Here is a 27582-nt window from a genome sequence, read left to right on the forward strand (position 1 = left end):
TTGAGTTGCCCACTCCTTGTTGCTAGGCATTAAATGACAAAGCTGCCCTATCATTTGAAATGGGAGATATCTGAAGGATCTCAGGAGGCTTTCCTGATGACTACAGCATTATCAGTGTATGTATAAATATTATTGGGTGCTGTGAATACACAATCTTGTCACACACAAATCTTAGAGCCAGTTCCTATAAGTGTTGGTGGCCACCCTGAAGGTCCACGCAAAGCCAACCTGTAAGGAAGGAGTGATATTATTCACACACATTGCTTCATGCCAAAGTGGACTTTTCTTGGTCATCTTTGCTCTCTATACTCTTTTTTTGAACTCTTATTCACTGATGCATTGCCTGTAGCCCAACATTCCTGAATTTTCACTGCCAAATTAAACACTTCCATTTTTTAAAACAGTTTTTTGGGGGTATAATTTACACACCATATAACTAACTCACTTCAAGTGTACCCGTCTATGATTTTTTTTTAGTAAAATTGTAGACCTGAGCAACTGTCACCCTAATCCAGTGTAGGACATTTCTATCACCTTCAAAATTTCCTCATGCCTATTTTAAATTAATCCTTATTCAAAACCCCAGACTTTGTCTATATAAACTTGCGTTTTCTGGCTATTTCATATGAATGATATCATGTAATATGTAGTCTTTTATATCTGACTTCTTTCATTTATATTATTTTGAGGTTCATCCGTGTTGTAGCATATATATTAGTGTGCTTGTTTTCATTGTGGAACAATATTCTATTATGTAACCAGACCACATTTTGTTTATCCATTTACCTGTTGATGGCCGTTTGGGTTGTTTCCAGTGTGAGGCTGTTATATATCAGGTGCTATGAATAGTCATATAAATGTCTTTGTATGGATAGATGATTTTATTTCTCTTGGCTAGATTCTTAAGGGTCAAATTGCTGGTTGTATGGTAAGTTTGTGTTCAACACTTTAAGAAACTTCAGAATTGTTTTCTGAAGTGGCTTTATCATTTTAAATTCTCAGGAACACTGCTGAAGTTTCTAGTTTCTCCACACCCTTGTCAACACTGTCCGTTTTTATTATTGTAGCCCTCCTAGTGAAATGTGGTTTTAATTCACATTTTCCTAGTGAATGTGTCATCTCTGTGTCTTCTCACCTACTTTATTTCTCGTAAGAAGTTAGCCATTAATAATTCCGATGCTCCCTTGTACATGATGAGTTATTTTTTCTTGCTTCTGTCAAGATTTCTCTGGCTTTCAACAGTAACTTTGGTGTGTCTAGATATATGTCTCTTTTTACTTATCCTACCTGGGGCTCATTGTGTATAATAATGTGTAGATTAATGTTTTTGAATAAATGTGGGGAAATTTTGGCTATTATTTATTCCAATATTTTTTCTGGCTCTTTCTATCTCTCCTCTCCTTTTTCATTACACTGGTACTTTGTGTGTCTATGTTGAAACTTTTGATGGTGTCCCACACATCTGTGAATTTCCATCCATTTCTTTTCAATCTTATTTTTTTCTGGTCTCAGATTGGATAATTATTGATGTATCTTCAAGTTCATTGACTCTTTGTTCTACCATCTCAATCTGCTGATGGCTCTGCAGTGAATTTTTCATTTCATTTATTATATAATTCAACTAAAAGATTTCCTTTTATTTAATCATTTCCATCTCCTTTCAGAATCTCTATTTGTTGAATATTATTGCCATACTTTTCTTTAATTCTTTAAACCTAGTTTCCTTTAGTTCTTTGAACGTATTTGTAGTAGCTTTATTGGAGATTTTTTTCTTCTAAATCTAGCATCTAGGGACACTTAGAAACAGATTCTGTTAACTGCTTTTTCCCCTGAATATGGTTCACACTTTCTTGGTTTGGTTTCTCTTTTTTTGCCTGTCTTATAATTTTTGTTGGAAACTGGACATTTTAGATAATAGGCTGCAGCATCTCTGAGTTCTGATTCCTCCACCTCCACAGTGGTTATTGTTGTTGCCAGTTTTTTTGTTTGTCCCTTTTGTGTGTCTGTTTGTTGGTGTCTCTTTGTCTGTGATAAATCTGTGAAAACTCCTTCCCCTCCAGTGAATAGCTCCTGTTGCCTCTGTTCAGTTTGTTTTTTAAATTTTATTTTCATTTTATTAAGCCTGGATTCCTAGGAGTCACCCCTATTTTGTTCAGGCTAATTGCCAGCCAGTGCCTGGGCGGAAGCTGTGCTCAACCACCTTAAACCAACAATATTTTTGTCCTCTGCCAATGGATCTGTGTGTGGATGGGGAAGAACATTCCAAGTTTAGGCCATGTTCTCCTTGGCACAGTTTGCTTTCTCCTGGGTTCTTCTGGTCTCTGAGATGTGCATGTAGATAGCCTCTGGGTTGACAGAGATTGTGTAGCTGGTTTGGGCCTCTCTGGCCTCTACTGCATGTACTTGCACCATCGCTGGGCTGTCTGTACGCCACAGTCAAACAATGTCAATCAGGGGGAACCCAACCTCAGGGCCAAAGCTGGAGCTGTTGGATCTTCCTGTTTGTCTGACTCTAAGAGAGTCATATATACCGGCAATGTTGCTGGGTATGGGCATTGCTCAATGGTCCAAATCGATGCACCCCCTTCAACAGTGGCAAAGGAGCTGCTGATCGTCATGGTCTGCACTACCCTGTTAGTATCTGCATGTTGCTGAAGCTAGAATGCCACAGATTACCACCCCTCTTACTGAAAATTTAGCAGTTCGCCAACTCTAAGTGTTTCTCAGATTATTGTGTGCATTTGACCAATTTCCAGAATTCTAAAATGATTATTTTTATTCATTTTGTCCAGTTGTCTTTTGGGGAAAGGTTTTGCGAGTTCTTTGCTTGGACATAGCCAGGAGTCTTGCCCTTGCCTTTTTTTGTCTTTGTCCTGTTTCTCTTCAGAAAATAAAAGTTTACATTGAAATGAATTAAATTTGACAAATCTTCTACTTTATATTATATTATTATATTTATATTATTATATTTTATATTATATATTATACATTATAATATATATTATATATTATATAATTATATTATATATTAAAATCTTCTACTTTATTTTATGTATATATATATATATATATATATATATATATATATATATATGTATATGTTCTGGCTTAAACTGATCCTTTTGCTCTGCCTGTTCCAGAAACTCTCTACATTCCTGTGTTCATTATGCTAGCACTTGTTAGGTCCTCTTGTTCATGTGTAGGTTCTAAGAGTGGATAAACTGGTGTCACACTAGAAATTCCTTTTAATTTTCATATAACACATAATTATTGCAGACAGTTCTCAGAAATACCACATATCACTGTAATTTCTCCTTTATATCCTCCTATTCACTTGGTTTCACATTAATGATGTATCTTCATTTCCATAAATCTGTCCGTATTCATGCAACACAAAGAGCTAAATGATTCACTATTAGTGATGACTAGGGCAGCCTGTGATTGATTCTGTGATTCTAAAACAGCAGCCTTCAGCTGAGAAGAAGTCTCCAGATTGTACTGTTCTCTCTTAACTTCAAGCTCATCTCTCCCTTTCTCTCCATATTTCTTACCCTAGAGGACTGTGGTGAAAGGATGGGGCAGGAAATTGAGGGTAAGAACACTATATCCCACTGTACTCATTGGGAGGAATTAAAATTAGTCCAACCAGGAAGGACCATGATGGCTTGTTCCTCACCCCATCAAACACTGATCCATGAACTCCAACATAAGTCCTTAAATTTCTGCATCACCTGGCCATAGTTCTGTTTTTCTTAGCTAAACCACCCAAAGGAAATATGGTGTCCATATTTTGAGTAAATGGTCAGGGATTGCTTTCATTTTTGCAGAGCTCCTGGCTTTGTATATTCTTCTTGGTGCTGAAGATCATCAGAGTCTTGCAGCCTCTGCCCTCTAGACTGAGATTTTTGTGATATCCCATGTTTGGAACATATTTGTTAGATAGCTAATAACAATTCAATTGGAACTACCAAGTCATTACTGTGAGGCCTAAATTAATATCAGTTATTATTTAGATCTGTACTCATGTGAACTATGTTTAAGGTTGTAATATAGAAGTGACTGCATATTCTACCAATTTAGTTAGAATACCTACTAGGCACTCATAAAAATGATAATAAGATTGTTTTAAATGAAGATTAATTAAAGAAACATAGAGAAAGATATGTTTTCACAGAAAAATATATAAAGCACATTTGGGACATTTATAGCATGTGTTCCTTAGACTTCATGTTAAGCTTCTGTAACAAAGATCCCAAATTACAGTGGCTCAGAACAGATGTGTTCTTCTCTCCCGCATTAACAATTCATATGGGTGGGCTGCTGGAGCCCAAGGTCTTCCAAGAACTCAGGTCCTTTCCAACATGTCTCTAACTCATTGTGAGTTTGTCCTCATCTTTGTGATTGAAGTTGACTCATTAGCACTGTGTCCCCATCCAAGCTAATGGAAAGCAGAAAGAACCAAACTCCAGGGCAAGTGACTTGCCTTATTTCAACATGACGGAGAAATTGTATTTCACGTCAACCTGATTTGTTGCGGGTCCATCTCTAGCTGCATACAAGACTAACAAATCTAATTTTGGTCTGAACATACAATGACCCAACAAGCAGACTGCTTTGTGTCCATTCCACAATATTAAAATAACACCTACTTCCTATGGTTTGGATAATACAAAACAATAAAAGAAGGAAAGAAATTCCACCATTAATTTCACTTTTCAGATATTGATAGTCATACTTTTTTGTGTGTTTTTCCTTCCTAGTTTTTTCTCATATATGTGCAATTTTCCTAACATGTATCATCATTTTACCATGACTATGTTATTACCTTTGCCCCATGCAATTAATTGACTTTGGAAAATCTCATTTTAGTGGATAACACATGGATGCACTCTCATTTATATGAGTATTATGTTATTCTACTGTGAAACCTGTTTCTTGGTTTTTACTATTATAAATAAGTTTTTATATACACTTCCATTTTCTATGTTTCCTAAGGTAAGTTCCTACAAAAGGAATTATTGCCAAATTGGTTTTCAGAAAGTTATGCCAGTTTTCTACTCTCACCAGCAGTATATGAAATGACTTATTTAGAATTATTGACAGAATTTCTTTAACTTTTTGGGTACTGTTTTGATCTGAGAATTCATTGTTTTTACTTGCGCTGGAGATGGAAAAAAATTATCTTTCTTTGCAACATGCAAAAGCACACATGACAAATTCCCCTACAGCTAGAAAACAGTTTTAAGATCACTTATTTGGTGGTTAAGTTTACAATGTGTTGGGATGTTTATTACGCACGAACCATTCTTTGAATAGTCTCTGTATGTTATTTGTCTTACTTCCTCTATTGGATTTTCATTGTTTTGCTTTTACACTAACATATATGGCTTCTTTGTAGTAAGTATATCAACACTCTCCCACTGTTTGTTGCAATTTTTTTAATGTTAGTCTGCTGTGTTTTGACGCTTATTAGGAGTTTGTAGTTTTGCACTTTCAAGTATATCTAATGTTCCTTACATAGTTTCCTTCATCGCTGTTAAGCTTAGAAAGAATGTTTCCCTCCTCTGATCACTTATGATTTAACATATTAATGTCTCCTTCTGCATTGTCTTATCTCGTTCCAATGGTCTGCCTTGTAATTCCTTAGCATATTGCCTCATTTTAAATATTTGAGCTGTACAAAGAATGTTAATATTTTCTGAGACAAGTGTTCTCTCATTACTCATCTTGTTCAATGTTTTTCTACCTCTCATTCAATAATTTTAAAGATTTGCTTTATAATTATTTTCAATTTTTCTCGTGGGGAGTGACAAACTTAAAAATTGATTGGCATTATGCTTTATCTTCATTATAATTTATATTATCTTTTCATGTAATTATAACAATGCAGTTATAAATTGCAAATCTTTATAACATATTTTATATAAAAATAAATTATATTACAAACAAAGTTGTAAATTACAAATTACAATGTTATTTATTATAGTTTACTTTATATTAAATTATATACTATATTAAAATATAACATTTATAGTCTATATAATTCATTTACTTATTACATTTCATATTTATACTTGTTATATTATTATTATATTTAAATTTACACTTACATATACTAATATTATTTTATATCACAATAATTTTATATTACAATAATTTCCATATTATAATTTCTCATTTTTTAACTATCCATTCTTTTCATTTTTTTAGCACATCTTTCAAGACTTCTCTTAGATCCGTTAGTAAATCTTGCTTCTTTTCATAAAACTTGAACATTTTTTGTGAAGGTCATTCTTTTCTATTTTGCATTTTTGTACTATTACTAAAATGTTCTCTCCAGATAAATTTTATAACTGTTATTCCTGATATGTATATTGAAATGCTACTAATTTTTTTGTTAATTGTGTAATTGGCTACCTGCGTAAAATCTTACCCATTTTCAAAGTGCTTTTTTGGGTTTCATGAGGTTTCTGTGTAGAAAATGAGCTAATTTGCAGAGTGATCTTTTTGTCTACTTGTTGATTTTGCTGTTCGAGTCAAGCCTGGCATCTTTAGGACACGGCTTCTCATGGGTTTCTTGTCTTCCTCTCGCAGCATGGAGGAGTGTGAGGCTCTTTGCACGAGACTTGCTATAATGGTCAACGGCAGCTTCCGGTGCCTTGGTTCTCCTCAGCACATTAAAAATAGGTATGTCGCCTTCTCTTTTCATTTAACTGTTTGCTGTAGATCAATGGCATGATGCCATAAGTGGAAATGCTTTGGAAACAGCATGGTCCAGTTGCCTCATGACATAGGGAAGGAGACGAAGCCCTGAGTAGGTAAGGGGTGTGTGTGCAATATCATAGCTCATGAGTTGAGACACTGCAACTCCCACACAGAACCCAGCATTTTCTCGACAATGGTTTGCTGTCTTCTTCCCAGCAGGACACGTACTCCCACTGCAGGGACGTGGGAGGGTTGGGAATACGTTACAGGGTCAAGACGAAGAAAGGACCAAAAATGACCTTGTTAATGCAAAGTACCTTATAAAAAGGCTGTACCAATATATCTCTCATCCAGAGGGAATCAGGGTGCCTGGGTCACTGGACAAAATGCTATACTTTTAAAAAGATCTCCATTAATTAAGAGGGTAAAAGAGGGATTTGGGGCTGCTTTTCATGTTGACTAATGAAGTCTAAAGACTTTTCCTGAGCACATTAATCCCTTTGATGTCTTCCTGGTTAATTGTTGTTTCAGATCTTTCTGCCATTTACCTTATAGAATCTTAATGATTTTGCTATCAATTTCTATGAGCATTTTTATGTCCCCATGTACTTTTTTCTAATTCAGTGTTGCCTAAGCTATTTGTAAAGTTTGTAATTTCCATTCAATTTGTTGTTTGATCTGTTATTTTTGATATAGATTAATTTATTAACATGTTGGTAAGTCTCTTTCCATTTTTATTTATTCAATATTTTTTAAAGTGAGAATTCACAAGCAGAGATTTGTTAGACATATATGTTAGGTTGAAATATTTTTATTTTATGCAGAAAATAACTATTGAACGCTTGGATTAAGATACCATATTGGGGAGTAAACATCAGTCCTGCAGGGCTTCAGAGTCGGGTCTGCGGGGGCAGTCACCTCACTGCCGCTTGCTGCTCAGGGTCGATCACTTGTCAGATAAACCTACTGGAAACTGTTCTCAATATGTACTCTGCTCACCTTTAATAAGTATCATCAAAACAAAAATAATACTTCACACTCCCTAACCTTTATGAATGCTTACATGAAGCTTTATAGCCCATGCCTGATTGTTGGATGATTTACGTCTGAGCCTTTCATGAGGTTTACTAACCGAGGCTGGAAGAACCAGCAGGACGAAGCACATAGCAAGAGTTAGCCTCTAACTGGTATGGTCCATGTGCTCAACAGTCTCACCTCCTTCTGAGTTTTAGTTCCAATAATGTGTAACAACGTGAGGATGGATTGTTGGTAAATAGGAACCATAGAATTATAGTGAGCCAGAAATGGCTTATAGGTTATTCGCTGAAAACTGAACTTAATACATTTAAAAAAATAATTTGTAAAGTTGGTATTTTCCTATAACAAATAAACTGACTGCATATGTTTCTATAATATTAAGATAAAGAATAAAAGATTCATCATGAAATGGAATCATGGGCATACAAACAGGCAGGAGTCATCAACATTGGTGCCCGTTTCCCTCCCTGTGATGTGGCGGCGTTGACATGAGAGAGAAAGGGCTCCTTCCTCCTCCTCTCCATGCTCTTCTTTCAGTGAACACTCCCCGCATGCCGACGGTCTGTAGGCACTCTTGTTTGAAGCACACATGAGGCATACTCTTTGGCTTCAAACCTTGTTATCTCTAACTTAGAGATCTTGGTACCAGGACAGAAGGAGATTTCCTCCCAGGTGTCTGATGGCATCACCATATAACTTGACCTTGAGTGGTGACTCTAGAAGTTTGATTTGGACCCATTTCTTGGTGGGCCCTGAGTGCCGTGTGCTGGGCACTTGCTGGGCTCCTGCATGTGGGAACACTCGGCAGAGATGGAGGCCTGGTCTGGCTGCTCCTGCCAGCCCATCAGGCAACTGCTCTGCCTCAGTCTCCCCAACTGTAGGAGAGTATTGTGGGGACTAAATGAGTGTGAGAGTACTTAGAAGAGAGCCTGGCTCCTGCCACATTTGGTGTTTGCTGCCATTATTATTGCAAGAAATTTGAGTAAAAGTGACTCTTTGTCCCAGTGTATCACTGGCACTTTTCAGCAGCAAGGAGGGCAAGGAGAAAGGCAGGTCAGTGAGGAGATTCTGCAATAGTTTTCATGAGAGATAATGAAAGTCAGACCTAAACCAGTGAAGGTAAGTTTTAATAAGCAGTGAATCTGAAGCATATTCTGCTGAGAGCGCCAGGAAAGGCAGCACCTGAGGAGAGGTGTGCAATGGAGAATAAGAGGCGTCAAAAATGCTCTTGTGGTTTGGTACTGAGAAGATTTGAAAAGAGTGAGGAGAGAAGGAGGAACAGAGAGCAGGGGGTGAGGCAGCGATGTGGGGAGAGGGTCTGAGGACATAACTCAGGAGAAAGCTAGGATTCGGAAGAGATGGTCCTGAGTTTGGGTTAAGACTTGAGTGTAAGGGTTTCCCTGAGGAGACGCAGGGGGCCGGCGGGCAGGGTCCAGGCTCGGCTTGGGAGATGGCTGCCTAAAGAGGGAAGCTGATGCCAGGAGCTGCAGAAACCCTACAGAGGGGAGACTCGGATAGTCAAGTGGAGGGTAGGGATGGGTCCTCAGGACAGTCTGCCCCTACAAGGGTCGGGTGCAACAAGAGCCCACAGAGAGATGGAGGAGAGCAAAAGCTAGTGGAGAGTGAGGATTTAGCCACGGTTTACCTTCTGAATCCCAGTGTTTATCTTGACCTTATTGGAAATTAGAAACCCACACAGATCAGTGTAATTCCAGCAAATTCCACTATGACAGTGGCCTAGAGTCTCATCAGGCACCAGAGCCCAAACCTGGTAAGACAGCTCGCTGTGCACGGCAGCCATCATCCAGGGTGTGTGGGGAGGGACATAAGGATGAGAAAAATCCAGAGCTGTGCAAAGATAAGGAGAAGGAGAGAGTGTGGGTGGGATGTAAGGAGAGAGAAATAAAAGGAAAAAAAGAGGTGGAAGGAGAGCACAGTGAAACTCTGCCTAGATCATGTCCTCTGTGTCCCCATCCTCTGGGACAGGCACAGCCCTGGAGAGATACTCAGGTGACAAACAGCACCTCCCTTGGACCTCAGACACATCACCCCTGAGTCTGGGGAGCAAGACCAGGTCCAGGTCCATCCCTCTGCCTTGATGTGTGGGTGGCACTCCCTCTCCTTCCCACCCTCTCTGGTGGTTTCTGTCCGCTCCCCTACACATGGTGCCCAGACATTGCTGCCCTGAATCTATTCTCTCCTCCTGTGCTTTTGAATTCCTTTCCTGGGCCCTAAGCACAGTCCACACATCCTCCCGCATCAAAGAAGCTTCCTCCAAAGGACTCCAAGCCCCGTTCCCCTGTGCCTATCAGAGCAATAATGATGTCCTGCTGCCCAGACTGCCTCCACCCTCACCCTGTTTTAAAATGTGTGTGTTAATAGAAAGTGTGAGGTATACTAAGACCAACAGATCATGATAGGATTGCCTTTGAAAAGTTCATCATTCAGTTCCTAAGGAGAGGGGGCACACCACGCCACAGAGGGGCCACATGGGGAAGCACCCCATGGGTCAGGATGCAGACGGAGCAAGGGGAAAATGTGGGCAAGAGCCTTTGTTGTGGTTTCTATGGAAGGAACAGTCAAGACAGGGTGAACAGACAGAACTGGCTAGTGTGAATAATGTCACCAGGCTCTGGAGGATGGGGCTTCCCTCATTGTCTGGTACCTGGCCCTGGGTGGTGGAGGCAGAGGGATAGTGCCAGGGTGTGAGAGCCTCATAGAGGAGGTGGTGGGGTGTGGGCTCTGGATTTACTGCTGTGTCATTGAAAACCATGTTGGTGGCAGGTTGTTCCGTATCTCTAGGAACTGGCTAGTCCTAGGAGGGGCTGTCCCTCCAGGGTCAGCAAGGCCCTGACGTCAAAGCCTCAGAATACAGAGAATAAAAGACCTGGATAACACAGCCCTCCCCAGGACTCTCCAAGGCCAGCGGGGCCATGAGTGTGGGGCCATCACATTCGCCCTGCCTGGTGGAGCCAGACTTGTCCATTGTGCCTAGGAAGGCCGGGGGCCTGGCTTTGCCGAGGCTCCTGACATCCCCTTCCTGTTCCTGTATAGACTTTTGCTCTTTCTGGCAACCTCTTCAATTGCTTGTTTCAGTGCTATTATCTGCTCTGTGAATTGGCAAACATTTTGGGGTTATGGAACTGTTGTATTAAAAAGTAAGTTTCTGGCACCCTGATCTACACATAACCAGATGCTCTGTGTGTCCAGTTGTACCAGCTGTCCATGGTGAGGGGCCTCAGAGAAAAACTAATGCAACAGGTTATCTCTGGTTTGAGAGTGTCCATTCACGTCATTACTTTCCCTTTAATGTTGCTTCTTACCTGAGTTATGATTTAGAAGATGTCAATCAACATTAGAACTTCCAGCGGTAAAATTGAGGCATTGCTTCTGATGTTTAATTGTTTCTTTAGCAGACTTTGATTGAGGCCCAGCAAGGAGGTACAGAGCTTGGTCTGACGCAGCCTCTCCCCACTTGGTGCTTGTAAGTGCATACAGTGAGGCTTGCACACACATGTGACATCACAAGGCCTGACATCATAGGGTGTGCATCATTGAAAAGGTGCAAACTATGGTGTCCTGAGAGGAGGAGATTTCTTTGGTTTGAGGAATTAGGGAAATCTTTGAGACCTTGGAGTAAAGGCAAAATTTGGTTAAAAGGGGATTTAATTCTTGATTGCATTTAGTAGTAAATACATCTCTACAGAATCAGAATTTGAGAACAAGAGGGACAAACAGGAACAGTCAGAGGAAAGGTCATATGTCAGCATTGAAATGGGAGGGAGTCACCAGGCTCAGCGAAATCAGCATGAGCAATGGCGGATTTAAAATATTCCTGAGCAACTGTAGGCTTTCTGTTCTTCACTCGGGTTTCTCAAACTTGCGCCATTTTCATTTTGGGTTGAATAATTCTTTGTCATGAGAGACTGTCCTGTGTACTGTAGGAGGTTGAGCAGCAGCCCTGGCCAGCGCAGCAGTCCCCACCCTGACTGTGACAACCAAAACATCTCCAGACATTGCCAAATGTCTCCTAGAGAGCAAATTGCCCTGGTTGAGAACCACTGTCCTAACCAGTACTTTTCTGCACGTCCTCAAGGAGCTTAGAGATAGATGGTGACACCTCGTTACAAGAATAGGAATTCAGACAGATTCTCAAAAGCAGATTAGGCCATGGTCCCTGCCCTTTTCATTGATGGGATCTTCAGAACTGTGGCTTGCTCCCAGCCTGACAGGAGGAGGGTCCATGAAGCATACCAGGAAACAGGCAGTGGATCGGGTCAGGGATCTGTACACTGGTGTTTTCTCCCTGCAGGCTGGTCCTCTGAGCCCTGGAGGGACTCTGCTTTGCAGAATCTCCAGGGTTCATATGAGAAGAGCACCTTGCTCTTCTTTCAGTCCCAGTCTGGTTCCAGCCTGGGATTTCAGAAGTCATGTCTGTGAACCAGTAGGCCTGGGCAGGACTCGGGACCCTTGCAGGTGGTGGTCACTGGGAGGCTCTTCTCATGCTCACATCGTCCCCCTCCCACCTCAGGTCTTCTTCCACTTGCACCCCTTACTGGGGACCCCCCCCAGCCCTGACTTCATGATCTCCCATCTCCCCACTGCTGCTGCCAGCACAAGTCTTCCTTCGTCCTTGAGACCCCTGGCCTTTCCAGGACTCAGAGTTTTCTTCTCGTTGCCTGCATTTTCTATTCATAGTGATGACCTATTTCTCTTCTTCAGTGTGTATTGCATGCTCTCTGCCAAAAGATCTGTGCATGCAGTGTTTGATTTCCCCAAACCTGCAATTGACCTTACGCTCCTGGAGGGCACAGCCTTTGTCTTCTTTCAATCCCTGTATTGACTTATGCTCATGCATCCACACTCAGAGATACAATCTGAGGGCAGTGACAGCCAGTCCCGGATATCTTGGCCTGGGAAAACCCAGGAGAACTGTGCTGAGGAGGCCATACATCGTGAAGTGTTTCGGTTTTGATTCCCTAGGAGGGCTAATATTGCCAGACTCTAAATTCACTCATTTATTAACTTGATGTCCTATTTTCTTCTCAGGTTCTAGATCTTCTTGTTACAACTTCTTAAAGCATCTTATGTTGTACTTCTAAATAGCTAAGCACTGAGTTTAACCTCAGAGTCAGTATTCCAATATATTTTTAAAGTGCTGTTTGTGTTCGTAGCTAAGACCCAACCAAGTTCAAGTTTAATAATCATGGTCATATTTTGTTATTTCAATAAAGAGGCCAACAGTAGATTTCTGTTACTTGGACTTACCTAAAGGGGTTTTCCTGACTCTAGCTTGGGCCTGCATCCTGCTCTTCCTAGCTGTAGCCAGCATCCCAATCCTTCCTCTGCACAGATGGCAAGATTTATCCCAAACTGGGAGCTGATTGGCCAGAAGGACACACAAGATCTAGAGTACAGGATTTCGGAGGCTAGGCTTTATTGGGGGAGGTGGCCTTCTCTCCTTCCCCTCACACATGTTGACCTCACCCCTGTGCCCGCCTCTCTCCCACCCCTGTGACTTCTGGCCTCTGTTTCAACCTTGGGAAGTCACACATCTGCTCCATCCCAGTGGCATGCCTCTTACCAGGCTGTTAGGTCTTCACAAAACTCTCCTCATATGCAGTCTCAACTCCTCTCCTTCCCCGCCATTGCCAAAACACACCCCCACGAATGTTTTTACTCTTCCTGGGGAATCTCTTCCTCCTTAATCATCCTCTCCTTCCCAGTCTTTCCAGGTTGGCCCTGGCTTGTGCTCAGGCTGCTTCAATCTCTGAGGTGGCCCCAGAGCCTGGACAATGCCAAGGCTTTCCTTTGTGCCCCTTTCCTCTCAGAGCAGGAGAGGTTGCAACACCACTGAAGACCTCCCATCAGGCTCAAGAAATTTGTGGAGATGCCCTTCTCTCCTTTCAGCCTTTTCCTTTCACTCTCTGCCTAAGGAAATTTGCACTTTATGAAATTGGTGTAGTCGCTCCATAGCCTGCAATCCCAGATCACCTTTCCACAACAGTCTGGCCACTTCTCCTGAATCACTCCTGTTTTCCCAACCTATGGAATATCCCCTTTCTCTTATACATCCTGGTCCTTACCATTTATCTGGTGGCCATTTATTACATACATATTCTCGTCCATACTGGACTAAGCACTGTATATAGATTATTTAGCATGCCACATAGTAATATTAGGATATAACACCTGTATAGTCCTTACTATATACCACCTCTAAGTGCTTTATACATATTAACTAGTTTATTCCTCATGACAACCCTATGAAGTGGCCATTATTATCACCCCCCTTTTACAAGTAGAGAAAATGAGTCATAAAAAGGTTGAGTATGTTTTCAGGGTCACCAGCATCGTTTCCCAAGAGGTGCCATGTCTGCACCTGGGATCTGAAATGGTGAACCCCGGGCTGCCAAAGCTGAACATGCACACTTAACCACAGCGCCACTGGGCTGGCCCCTGTGATGTACATTCTTGTGACTATCTCCATTTAATGGATGAAGAAAGTGAGCTGTGGTGGAGCTGGGATTCAAATGTGGGCCATCTGACTCTCGAGCCCACGGGCTTCATCACCATGCCTTCTGCCTCCTTCCTGCTGGAGCATATCCCGCAGACCTACAAATGTGTGCTCATGCAGACTCTTTCTGTGGCTTCGACTGTGTCTGCACCAACAGCTCTCTCTTATTGACCTTCCTCTCACCAGTGCTTCTACATGTTCTCCATTCTCTTGAGACTCTGACACCCCATTCGTTAACACATAATTTCTACTTTTCTGAGATGAGAGAGGCCTTCTATCAGCTGGCTGCTCAAAAAGGTCTCACAAAATTTCTATTTATTCATCATCCTCTCCTTCTTTGTTCTTATTTCTTGGAAAGAAGTTTATCTCTTTATCAAATGTCTTTCTTTTACCCGTTTGCTAACAAAATGATCTCCTTCCCTTCTGAGAACGTCCTCCAATAGTTTTCTTCTTCCTCTTCTATATCTTTGATCTTTTCTTTGTATCAGTTGTGAGATGTATTGTTCTATTAGTAACAGAACAACAAACACATTTATTTAAGCATATCCACTGACTTAAGCATATTCATTTTTATGTGTAATAAAAATCCAGAAGTACCTGGTTATTGGCACTGGTTCTGTGGCTCACATCTTTACAATTTACTTGGTCCCAAAGCAACTGCTGTAGCTCCACCCAGTATATCCATATTTTAGATAACAAACAGCAGAAAGCAGAGAAAGACAAAAGGAGCACTCTTTTTTTAAAAATTTTTGTTTTTATGGCAGTAACATTGGATTATAACATTATATAACTTTCACATGTACATCATAATATATTTTGAATTCTGTGTAGATTATATCGTGTTCACCACCCAAAGACTAATTATAATCCATCACTACACATGTGTGCCTAGTTACCCTTTTCACCCTCCTCCCTCTCCTCCCTCCTCTGGTAGCCATCAATCCAATCTCTGTTGCTATGTGTTTGTTTGTCATTGTTTTTATCTTCTTCTTATGAGTGAGATCATATGATGTTTGACTTTCTCCCTCTGACTTATTTCACTTAGCATAATGCCCTCAAGGTCTATCCATGTTGACACAAGTGGCTGGATTTCATCCTTTCTTATGGCTGAGTAGTATTCCCTTGTGTATATATACCACGTCTTCTTTATCTAGTCATCCCTTGATGGGCACCTAGGTTGCTTCCAAGTCTTGGCTATTGTGAATAATGTTGTGATGAACGTAGAGGTGCATGTATCTTTATGCATTTGTATTTTCAAGTTCTTTGGATAAATACCCAGCAGTGGAATAGCTGGATCATATGGTAGATCTATTCTTAATTTTCTGAGGATACACCATACTGCTTTCCATAGTGGCTGTACCAGTTTGCACTCCCACCAGCAGTGTAGAAGGATTCCCTTCTCCCCACATCCTCTCCAACACTTGTTGTTTTCTGTCTTGTTAATTATAGCCATTCTAATGGGAGTGAGGTGATATCTCATTGTAGTTTTGATTTGCATTTCCCTGAGAGCTAATGATTTTGAACATGTTTTCATTTACCTATTGGCCATCCATATATCTTCTTTGGGGAAATCTCTGTTCAGATCTTTTCCCCATTTTTTCACTGGTTGTTGGTTTTTTTGTTGTTGAGATGTATGAGTTCTCTATATATTTTGGATATTAACTCCTTATCCAAATATCTGGTTTGCAAATATCTTCTCCCAATTGTTAGATTGTCTTTTCATTTTGTTGATGGTTTCCTTTGCAGTGCAGAAGCTTTTTAGTTTGATATAATCCCAGTTTTTTATTTTTTCTTTTGTTTCCCTTGCCCGGTCAGACATGGTACTTGAAAATATGCTGCTAAGATCGATGTCAAAGCACATGCTGCTTATGTTTTCTTCTAGAAGTTTCATGATTTCGGGTCTTACATTCAAGTCTTTAATCTATTTTGAGTTGATTTTTGTGCACAGTGTAAGATGATGGTCTGCTTTCATTCTTTCGCATGTGGCTGTCTAGTTTTTCCCAACACCATTTATTGAAGAGACTCTCCTTTCTCCATTGTATGCTCTCAGATCCCTTCTCAAAAATTAGCTGTCCATATACGTGTGGGTTTATTTATGGGCTCTTGATTCTGTTCCATTGATCTGCATGGTCTATTTCTGGAAAGAAGCATTCTTAAAGTACCTTTCTGAAAGTCTTACCCAGCAAACTGTACTTGTGTTTCATTGGTCACCCTGGCTACCAGGCAGTCTAAGAAATGTAGAGTTTAGCCAGATGCTTCGCCATTTAGATAAAGTTAGTTTTCTGTTATGGAGGAAGAGAGGGAAAATGGATGTTGGGTCACTATCTGCAGTCTCTCCTTCTTCTGATTGGATTCTTTCCTCAGTTGAGGCTAGGTATTAGGTTGAACAAGCTGTGCTCTAGGGCTTTTGTTTCAAGAGTGTCATTTGATATAGAATAAATATTGATAAGTTTATGTGTGAGCACATACTGTGTGTGTCTGTGTGTGTGAGTGTGTGAAGCTGAGTTATCAAAGGAGAGCTGGAGTGGAGTGGCAGCTAACTGATAGCCAGGAATGGTTAACACCAAACTCTGTGGGGACTGGGATTTTGTCCCAGGTAATTTGGGATGCATTCCCAGATCCTCTGCACATCATAACCGGAGCACATCCTGAGAGCCTGATGAGCTGCCTTTCCACCTGCAGGCTGTGGGCACATTCATGGCTCACCTGGAGGGAAGCCGTAACAGCTGCTCATTGCACCTGTTTGCTTTCCCTTCCTTTGGGCCTGACTTAAGCAGGAGAGTTAAGAATGTTGAAAGCAATTCTCCCAGGGAGGGAAAATATATCATGCTTCTGAAGCACAGAATTTACAATCCAAAGGACACCAGGCCAACTTCTGCGGGGAGATGTAAGTAAACAAAACAAAGCTTTAAATAATTTAAGAAAATATTTCATTTCCTCACCTTTTCCATCATGAAAACTTTAGGAATCTGGAATAAACTTCAAAAGATGCCGTCATTGATGTGTTATATAGCCATTTTACTTAGAAAGTGAGGAAGAACCTGTAGGATTTGTTCGTGGATTTTCGTCTAAGTGAGAGGATGAATGATGATGTCTGAGCTCTCAAGCTATGACTATCTGGGTAGTTGCAAATTAATATAGTACCTTATGTGACACTGCATGCTTCAGGGTGGCAACTTTGATTTAATACTTCTATTAAACATTGCTATAAACATAAAATCTTAGATTGAGATTACATCACCAAATAATAAACTGGCTCATTTAAACATGAAATAGATAATTTTATATGCTTATGCCATTTTCACAAATGGAGGAGGCAGTTTGTACATGAGCACGTATAATGACTTCTGCTACGATGTGGAACTGTGGGATTATGGGCTACTGAGTACTATTTTTCTACATTTTGCTTTGTTTTAAAGCATCATATAATTCAACTGCTTCTACTTACCGCTGAAGTAATTCTCTGCACTAGAAATGGTTCTTTTAAAAGAACAAATGTGGCTCGCTTTCATCTCCTCAGCATGTGTCTGCCGGCACTGGTATCTGCAACGTGTCATCTCATTTACTTTCACAATGTCACGTTGCATGGACACAATCAATCAGTGTTGCTCTAATGTAATAACCTGGGAAAGTTTCTGACCTTCAGCTCCTTCTTGTGTTGGGCATTTCAGGTGGATGCCTCTGGTCTTGGAAATTCATTTCATGAACAATGTCACCCAGAGCTGTCACCTTCCCAGAGGAGATCACCCTGCTTTCATTTTCTCCTATTTTCCCTTAAGAGTAAACAGACTTCTTCTCACCCACGATGAAGATGGGAAATGGAAATGGTGGAGATAGTTTTACATGGATGGATTCAGACTCTCATTGTGATTCCTGTCCATTCACACGTGTTTTTTGAGCACCTGTCTGACAAGAGACCACAAATGTGTGGTTCCTCCTCTCACAACTCATAGTCTGGTGTCAGGCAGACACACACACACACATAAAGGTAAATGCAGCACAGTGTGATAATTGTCCTAAGAGATAGGTGGACAAAACGTTGTGTGATGCAGCTCAAGTTAAGTCAGCAAACATTATAGAATGTTTATTTAGTGCCAGGGTCTTGGGATTGAGTGATGAATAAGGCATGACCCCTACCAGGAGTAGACTAGACACATGTATCAAAAATTAGATAAGAGAGACCGGAAGTGCCCTGAGAAGGTTTCTGCGTACGCACAGCAGGGGCTGGAAGGAGGCAGAGGGCACACTTCATGAAAGAGGAGACATTTAAACTGCATCTGCTCCTGGGCAGCTAACCAACTGTGTGTGCATTCGTGGTGATGGGAAGAGAGGTGGACATGAATGATGCAAGTCACGTTTGAGAACAGCTTGCCTGTAATATGGAGTGCAGGTTGAAAAGTGGGGCATACACTTGAAGACAATCTTTGGAGTCAAATTATGGGAGCTTATAATTCTAGGGTAAAAAAAATGGGAGAAGCAAGGGAAGGAACAAGATTGGAAGAGGAGGAGAGGTCTATTAAACTACTATTTTTGTTTTCTAGCTGGAAGTTAAATAAAATAAACTGAAGTTGGCTGGTGACAGAACATATGGAGAAGAAAGCATTGCAGAAAAAAGTAATAGAATTTTACAAGTGACTAGTCTGGGACTTAGGGAAAGGAGGAGCCACTGTGACCATTAGCCTTTGGATGTGGGGGATGGAAAGATAGTGATGCCCTTAGAGAAATCGAGAGGTCAGGAAGGGCTCTGAGGGTAGGAAGATCTGAGTGTGGGGCGTGTTCTCTGTGAGCTGCTGGTGGCCGTCTGGGTATTTCATCATGAGGGGATGATGGTGTGCTGCCTCTGGTGCTTTTCTCCAGGGCGGGAGGCAGGAGAGGAAACCTCAAGTTTGGAGTGATTATTGTCTTTGGTTGAGACAGAGGGATGGAGTAACCTGAGCTCATCACAGCTCTGCCTCAATGTTTATTAACTCCGAGGTCAGGGCTCGCATCCACGCTGTTGCATCTGTTTAAACATTATTCGACATGGGTCATCTGCCAAATGCCTTATTTGCATTCTCTCATTTAATCCTTGCAACATAAATAGGTATTGTTTTACCTACTTCACCATGAAAACCTCACACCTAAAGAAGTTAGGCAGTTGGCCACAAGCACAGAATTAATTTTGAAAGAAGGAGTTTCCAAACTCAATTTCTTGACTCCTAAGTTCCTTATTCTTTTTATATCACTGCTGATGTCTCAACTTGCTTTACCTGCAACTGACTAAAGAACAGAGTCCTGCCTCAAGTGGATGTCCTGGGGACTTCTATGATGACAGCTGCAAGATTCCTCTGCTGAATTGACTTTCTGTTGTATCTACTCAGAAAACAGGCTCTCTTCTTCTTAAAACGTGTGCCAACTCCTCTTTGAAAGCCAGTATGGTTTGATGAGACAGAAGTTTTAACGTCAGACCCGTATCACTACCCACAGGACTTTGAAAAAGTTATTTAACATTTCTGAAAGTTTTTCTCTTAAATGAGGACAATCATATATATTTTATAGTATTATGGAAAGCAATGGAGGAATATACCAATTATGTTCCCACCTGAGGGCTGTGACTTCCTCTTTCCCCAAGATAAATGCGTGGCTCATTCCCTCAGTTCTTTCCTCAACTGTCACCTCTTCAGAGAGGTCTCCAGTATCTAGTCTCCCCATTCATAGAAGCATAAGAACCTCTGGATGGCAGCTGGCAACATGGCCGCTGGGAAATAAGAATGCATTTCCCAGCTTTCACGACTGCTACATGTGGCCAAAGAAATATAATAGAAGAGATGTCTTCAACATCAAGGACATGGATTTCTAGAAAGTGGCATGCACTTTTTCTCCCCATTCCTCCTTTCTTTTTGACTTGAATTCAGATGCAATAGTTAGAGACGAAGCAGCCATCTTGGACCATGAGGCAGCCACAGCAACAAAGGCCCGTGAGCAGAGCAATAAGAAAGAATGAGCCACAGGACTGCCTTCTCTGCTCTGAGCTGCCTGACTTTAGACTTTAAACTTGCTGATATCTCTACTACTTTAGTTTTCTGTTACTGATACATGAATCTAAACAGACTAATACACCCTGTGACATATTAAACACACATTAATTTGTTTACCTGATTATTTTCCATCTCTTCACAGAGGAATGTAAACTCTCTGAGGGTAGACCTGCATTTTGTTTACTTCTGTATCCCTAACATTTGGGACGGTGCCAGGTAATGACATGTGCTCAAGGTACTTGTTGAACAAATAAATAAATGAACAAAGGAACATATGTAAAGTCCCTGGCACATGGCAGCCTTTGCTAAATAATAGCTCCTTCCAGGTTGCTACGACTGGACTTTAAAAGAGAAATCAGACGAGTCGGTGGAAGCATCCAGACTCTGTCCTGCTTAATGAACAACTACTACTAAGAACACTAATCGACCCCTTTAATAAAGACTTCTGTTCAGATCTCATTGATCCCTAGGCACTTTCTCTCAAGACAGTCTGCATTATTCACTGTTAGTTTGCTGCATTTAGAAACAGGGCTCTGTCTGTGCTCAGCGTCTCCATTAGCAGAGACTATCAGGTGTGTGACTGAGGCCTAATTGCTGCCACGGCCTCAGCAGTAATTTCCTGTCGCCTCCTCTGCAGTGAGCCAGAGTCAGCACTGGTGCACACCAGCCCGCCAGGAATTAATGTGCAGTGCACACAGCGAAAATGCGCTGTTTGAAAAATCAGCTGTACACAGCGGGGTTATGAATTCTGATTGTAAAGACAGCCTAAGCACAAGAAAACACGGCCCAAGAAAGGAAATGGAGTTCTGTTATGTCAAAAGTGTATTTCAGGTTTAAAGTGATTGAAGATTGGGATTTGGGGGAAGGTTTATTTGCTCTATGTCCAGTTAGCCTAAAATTTATGTGTGTGTATATGTGTGTGTGTGTGTTGTATGTGTATGTTATATATGTGTGTGTATGTGTCGCGTATGTGTGTGGTGTATGTGTTTGTGTGTATGTGCGTGTGTATTCAAAGAAAATGCATGAGCACTCAACATTTCTTTGTTTCATAGTTTAGAAGCTTTTTACAAATTTGATTTTTGGCTCCATTTTATCAAAAGCATGAAAGAGCCCTGTGCATCAGTTAGATTTTGTTACAAAAAGCAGCAAAACAAAATTCATAAAAACCAAGTGGCTTAGACGATTACCATTCATCCTCATGAATCTGCAGATTGTCTGGAGATAGGCTGGCCCGGGTGGGGCTTCCCTGGGGTGGCTCTGCTCCAGCTGTCTCTTGTCCTCCTGGGATGAGTGCTTGAGTGGTGGGGATACGAGAAGAGAAGGCCAAAGTGCACAAGTATGATTCAAGCCTGGGGTCACATCACACCTGCCAATGGCCCTTTAGCCAAACTAAGTCATATGACTAAAGAAAAAGTGTCAGAAGGTAGTCCCTCCTATTAGTGGAAGAGCATGGCAAGGTTACATGGCAAGAGTGTGGATAGAGGAAGATGCAAAGAATTCAAGCCAGATTTACCATCTACTACCATCCCCAAATATTGTGTAACTATTTTTTTTAAACCATGGCCATCCTCTCTCTTTGCTTTTTAATAGCTTTGTTGATATGTACTTCACATACCATACATCCATTTAAAGTGTATAATTCAGTACTTTTTAGTGTATTCACCATTACATGCAATCCTATCTACAGTTATTTTTAGAACATTTTCATCATCTCAAAAGGAAATCTCAACATTTTAGCTATCACCTTTCTATTCACCTCTGTCCTCAGTCCCCACTAATCTATTTTCTGTCTCTATAAATTTGTCTATATTAACATGTAAATGGAATTATATAATATGTGTTTTTTTGTGACTGGTAGCTTGCACTTAGCAGAATATTTTAAGGTCAAGCCATGTTATCATTACTTCAGTACATATCATTTCAAATAATATATACATTTTGTTTTTCTATTGTTAATGGGCATTTGAGCTGTTTCCACTTTTTGGCTATTATGCATTATATTGCTATAAACAATCACATAATTTTTTGTGTGGACATTTCGTTTCTTTGGGTATAAATCTTGAAGCAAAATTGCTGGTTTACATAGTAACTCTATGCTTAACCATTTAAGGAACTGTCAGACTATTTTCCAAATTGGCCACACCATTTTACATTCCCATCAGCAGTGAAGGAAGATTCCAGTTTCTCCACATCCTCATCATTACCCTTTATTATCTGAATTTTATTTTAGCCATCGCAGTGAGTATGAAGTAGAATCTCACTGAGATTTTAATTTGCATTGCTCTGATGACTAATGATGTTGGTAGTAATGACTACTGTTGCTAGTAATGTCTAATCTTTAATTCTGAGTCTAGTAATTTGAGTCTTCTGTCTGTTTTGCTTGGCCAATCTAGCTAAAAGTTTGCCCGTTTTACTGATCATCTCAAGGAACCAGCTTTTTGTTTCATTGATTTTCTCTATTGCTTTTCTATTCTCTATCTCACTAATTTCCACTCTAATCTTCATTATTTCCTTCCTTCTTCTTGCTTTAGGTTTAGTTGGCTTTTTTTTTACCAGTGTCTTTGGTGGTAGATTAGATGGTTTTGTGATCTTTTTAATTTTTTAATATAGGCATTTAAAACTATAAACTTTCTTCTAAGCAATACTTCAGCAGCACCCCAAAAATTTGGTATTTTGATTTTTATTTCCATTTATCTCAAAGTATTTTCTGATTTTCCTTGTGATGTATTCTTTAGCTCATTGATTACTTAGGGGATTTTGTTTAATTTCCACATATTTGTGAGGTTTCCAAAGTTTTTCTGTAATTTATTTCTAATTTCATTCTATCATCATCAAAAAATATACTTGATATTATGTCTATCCTTGCAAATTCATTGAAGGTTGTTTGATGACCTTCTATATGGTCTGTCCGGGGGAAAGTTCCATGTGCACTTGAGAGTAATGTGTATTCTGCTATTGTTTGGTGGAGGTTCTGTGGATGCCTTTTAGGTCTTGTTGGTTTATAGCATTGTTAAAATCTGCTATTTTCTTGTTGATATTCTGCCAGGTTGTTCTTTCCACTATTATTGTTGAATTGTCTATTTCTTCTTTCAATTCTTTCAGTCTTTTCTTCATGTATTCTGGTGCTCTATTGTTAGGTACATACATGTGTATAAGTGTTATATTTTCTTAATGGGGAATTAACCCTTTTATCATTATAAAAATTCCCTTTTTTTCTTCAGTAATATTTTTGTTTTAAAGTCAACTTTGTGTCATTTTCGTATAGTGATGCCAGCTTCTTTGTTTTTGCTGTTTGCATACATATCTTTTTCTATCATTTTACTTTCAATCTATTTGTATTTTTGAATCTACAGTGTGTCTCCTTTCGATGTCATGATTTTGGATCTTGTCTACTCTGACAATCCCTGACTTTTGGTTGAATTGTTTAACCCATTCACATTTAATGTTATTATTGATATAGGTAGATTTACATCTACCATTTCACTTTTTATTTTCTATATGTCTTCATGTTTCTTTTGCTTTGCTATTCCAGCTTTACTGCTTTTTTTTACATTAAATGAATATTTTTAACCTAATTTCTTAATATTTTTATACTATATATATATTTAATTATATCCTTAGTGATTGCTGTAGAGCTTACTATATGCATCTTAACTCATCAGAATTAGCTTCAAAGTTAAGCTATCTTAATTTCAAGGAGATATAGATATGTTATCTTATAGCTTTTCCCCTCCTTGTTATTTTGGTTATGTATATTACATTTATAAATGTTACAAACCCAGTAGTAGGTTGCTATACTTATTACTTCATATTATTTTTGTGTCTTTTAAAGAAGCTGTTAGAAGAAAGGGAATCAAGTATATATTTATAGCTTTTGTTATGACACTGCTTTAGGAGCTGAGCGCTGGTTGGAGCAGGATGGAGAGTAGCTTGAGGTTTTCTCTAGTGTGCCTCTCCTGTGGAACCACTGTTTCACAAGCCAGAGGAAGGGGTGTCCTGGGCCCCAGTATTCTCCCTGGGGTCACACCCAAAGTAGAGCTTCTATAACCTGAATGAGGGCTGGGCAGAAGAAGGAAGCTACCACCTCTTTGTTGCATTTTTCTGGAGTTTAGCCTCAGCAGTAGGTAGCTGGGGAAAGATGGAGGATGCCGACATTCTGCTCCTCCCAGGAAAATAGCCCTCTGACTGGGAGCTGGGCGAGAGGGTGCCCTGTATTCTTGTGAGGACCTGTCTGGAGTGTCCATCTTGCTGGGCTAGGGATGGTAGGCAGGGAGCTAATACCACAGAATCTTACTGTTCTTACTCCGTTTTAATAGACTTTTTGAATAAATGTTTCTTTCACTTGCTGTATGCCCTAAAGACCATTTCTGGAGACTTTGAGTGGTATATTTTTTCATTTTTGCTGGTGAATGGATCTGCAGAGCTGCTCACACTGCCATGTCGTAAGTCTGGCCATCTTCTTTCAAAAACATATATTTACATGCAGTTTGTGCTGATTTTATACCTACACCTGAAGTGACTGTGACCTTAAAATGGGGAGTCTAAGTCCACTGTTTCTGAGGACTTTTTAGAAATCTGGTTTCCTAATGCCCCTGCTCTTGTCTCATTATTGTAAGCATTTATAGTTTTTATGTTATTATTTATAAAAGCTTATTTGAGTAATTAAATGACATTACATAAGGGAAAGTACTAGTCCTTTGATCAGACTCTATCTAGAAAATCAGTCTAATGCAATTGTTTCCAGAAGAACCAGGGAATTATCTTAAATATATATATCCAAGTGTTGTATTGTAGAAAAGCTTATCCCAGTTTGCATTTTCTTTGTTACAGATCATCTAGTTTTTAATTCACGTTTGGAGGGATCCAGGGTAGTATTTTGAAAATATTCACTGTCTTGATTTATTTTCATAACCCATAAATCACTGGGGTCTACTTTCCTCATGGGAGACATAGGACAGCCTTACCAGTTTCACGCATTGAGGGTTCAGAGACCCTCACCCCAAGGGTTTTGTGAATTCCTGGGATGTTATGTTGTCTATATGCGCTGTCCTATCTTTCCATCTGCAAGGTCCCACCTGAGTGTTTGCTGCCTGGTCTGGGAGCGAGGTAATTCCAGCTGTGTGGCCCCTCTCATTTTTACTAACCACCCCCCCCACACACACACACATACAAGCACATTTCTCTCAAGTATTCTCTGAACTTATCACCTTCCTGATGTTTTTTGACTATGACCCTGAAGGGGAGGTCATCACTGAGCTGTGGGCTTCCATCCACCTGGCCCCATCCTACCTATTGCTTCTTCTCTTGGCCCACCTGGCTGCCAACCAATCCTCACCCTGGTATCCAGCAGGTAAATTCCAGCCACATTTAGGCCCCAGAGACTTTCACCCTGAATCTGGCTTATTGAAGCATTTTCTCAACAAGGAGAAGGAGGCTTCTCCTTAAAGCAATTCCTCTCTGCTGAGAAAATCATTCATTTTACTTATTGTTCCATTATTTTATAAATGCTGTATTACATGTGATCTGACTTCAGTCCATAGAAGATTATTTGAGAACCCTCTGAAACTGCAAAAGAGATTTAATCACACGTTCCAAAATGACCATCCTCCCCCCAAAAGCCTTGAAACCACAACCAAACAGAATAATGTGCATTTGCTTGTGTGCCTATACCCCCCCCACCTCCCCCATCCCCCCCGCTGACATACTTGCCAAGGCTGTGATCTTTGCACAGATGGCAGCTAAGCAGGTGTGCTGGTTTTGAAGGTTACCGTCTTAATGATGGTATTTTCCTCTTCAGGTCTCCCTTAGTAACTACCCTGGACTTCTCTCTGGGAAGCACTCATAAAACCAGAGATTAGATTGCCATGATCTTCTTCCATGGTGTGTTTGCTTAATGATGTTGGTTGTCTCAGAGAGAAAAATGAGGACAGGAATGACTACTTAGTTCCATTGCCTCTCGTCGTGATTGTGGTGTAAGAACAGCTTGGTGGCTGACTCAAACAGCAGGGAGACCCCAGTGTTGGTCATATTAGGATATCTTATGTGATAGGAGATGGATTGACCTGCTATAAAGTTTTTCTTTTCCTAAGACTGTTTCCTTCTGGTACTTGTGTCACCAGCATGGACGGACACTCACACTACAGAAATGCTATTCTCTTTGATTATCAGTCTTTGGATTTTATTTGCTATAGGAAAATGTGCCACTTTGTAGCATTTCCATTTTAGGGCCTATGTTCTCTTACTGAGATTCAATGGAGGCTGCTCATGGGGTCCTACAGAATGATAAGACCACATGAACTCCTGCTTACGTGTTTCTTTGCTTGTTTTCAGATGGCTTATATAGCTTTCTACTAAATTGAACCAGCCTACTCATTGATTTTTGTAGTGTCTTATTGTCCTTTACTTTTATGAAGGAGGATTATTCCACATTTAGGAGCTTTTCTTATTCTTCTATTGATCAAAAAAATCACATAAATAGTTTATTTCAGCAATAAAGAACCTTTGGGCATTCCTCCATGCTCTAAGCAAAAGTTGTCTTCTGTTACTCAGTGTAGAAATCACGGTGTCAGAATTTCAACTTCATGGATAATAGTTACATTTATACCTCAACATTCTCTTTAAGAATGAAAAGGAAAAAAAATAAATACCAATTTGTCAAGATTGAGAAATATGGAAAATCTCTTGTAATATTGTCAGCTTTGAAAGGTATGTTTTATTTATCTAAATTCTAGGGTATTTCTGAAATGAAGGAAAACGCTCAGAGATCATAAAAAATACAGGAGGTTGAATAAGGGATCATGTCTTATAGCTATAATCTCACCACCCAGAAGACAAAATGGTCTCTGGTGCTTGTTAGGTGGGTGAAAATGGTATAGTGATGGAGATGAGGGCACGTGTCTTTCCATCCTGCTGACCTGGCTATTGTGCCATGCTTTAAAGTGGTCCTTTTCAATTATTCCAAAAAGAAAGGAAAATTGTAGAAATATTCAACACACACTGCTGTTAAGAAAGAAATATTTTTCTCATTACATCAAACTCTAACAAGGGATTTAATTCTTTCACTAATTTATCAAATATGAATGGGCTCCAGGCAAAAGAGCCTAGGAGTCCTGACCTCAAGTAGCACTACTTTCACAGCTGATGTGGTGGAAGAATGCTCCACACCCCCAGATGCATAAGGAAAGAGTATCCCAATTCCCCAAGAGCTCAAGGGAGCTTCTGAAACAAAGGCCTCCAAGCCCAGAATAGGGCCTTGCACACGGAGCACTAGGTAAAAGTGTTGAATGAGTGGAGGGAAGGAGATCT

At 40.2% G+C, this 27582-nt stretch overlaps 1 protein-coding gene across 1 annotated transcript in view; it reads left to right on the forward strand.

Annotated features, from left to right (window-relative positions):
- The window catches only part of ABCA13 (ATP binding cassette subfamily A member 13), a 415069-nt gene that overhangs the window by 380725 nt on the left and 6762 nt on the right, over positions 1-27582 (forward strand). The window contains exon 59 of the mRNA XM_070615568.1: positions 6595-6687. Coding sequence (XP_070471669.1) covers positions 6595-6687 — 93 coding nt within the window. The remainder of the gene's footprint in view (positions 1-6594; positions 6688-27582) is intronic.

The sequence above is a fragment of the Equus przewalskii genome, chromosome 4 (assembly GCF_037783145.1).
Source record: "Equus przewalskii isolate Varuska chromosome 4, EquPr2, whole genome shotgun sequence".
In the NCBI taxonomy this organism is placed as follows: Eukaryota; Metazoa; Chordata; class Mammalia; order Perissodactyla; family Equidae; genus Equus; species Equus przewalskii.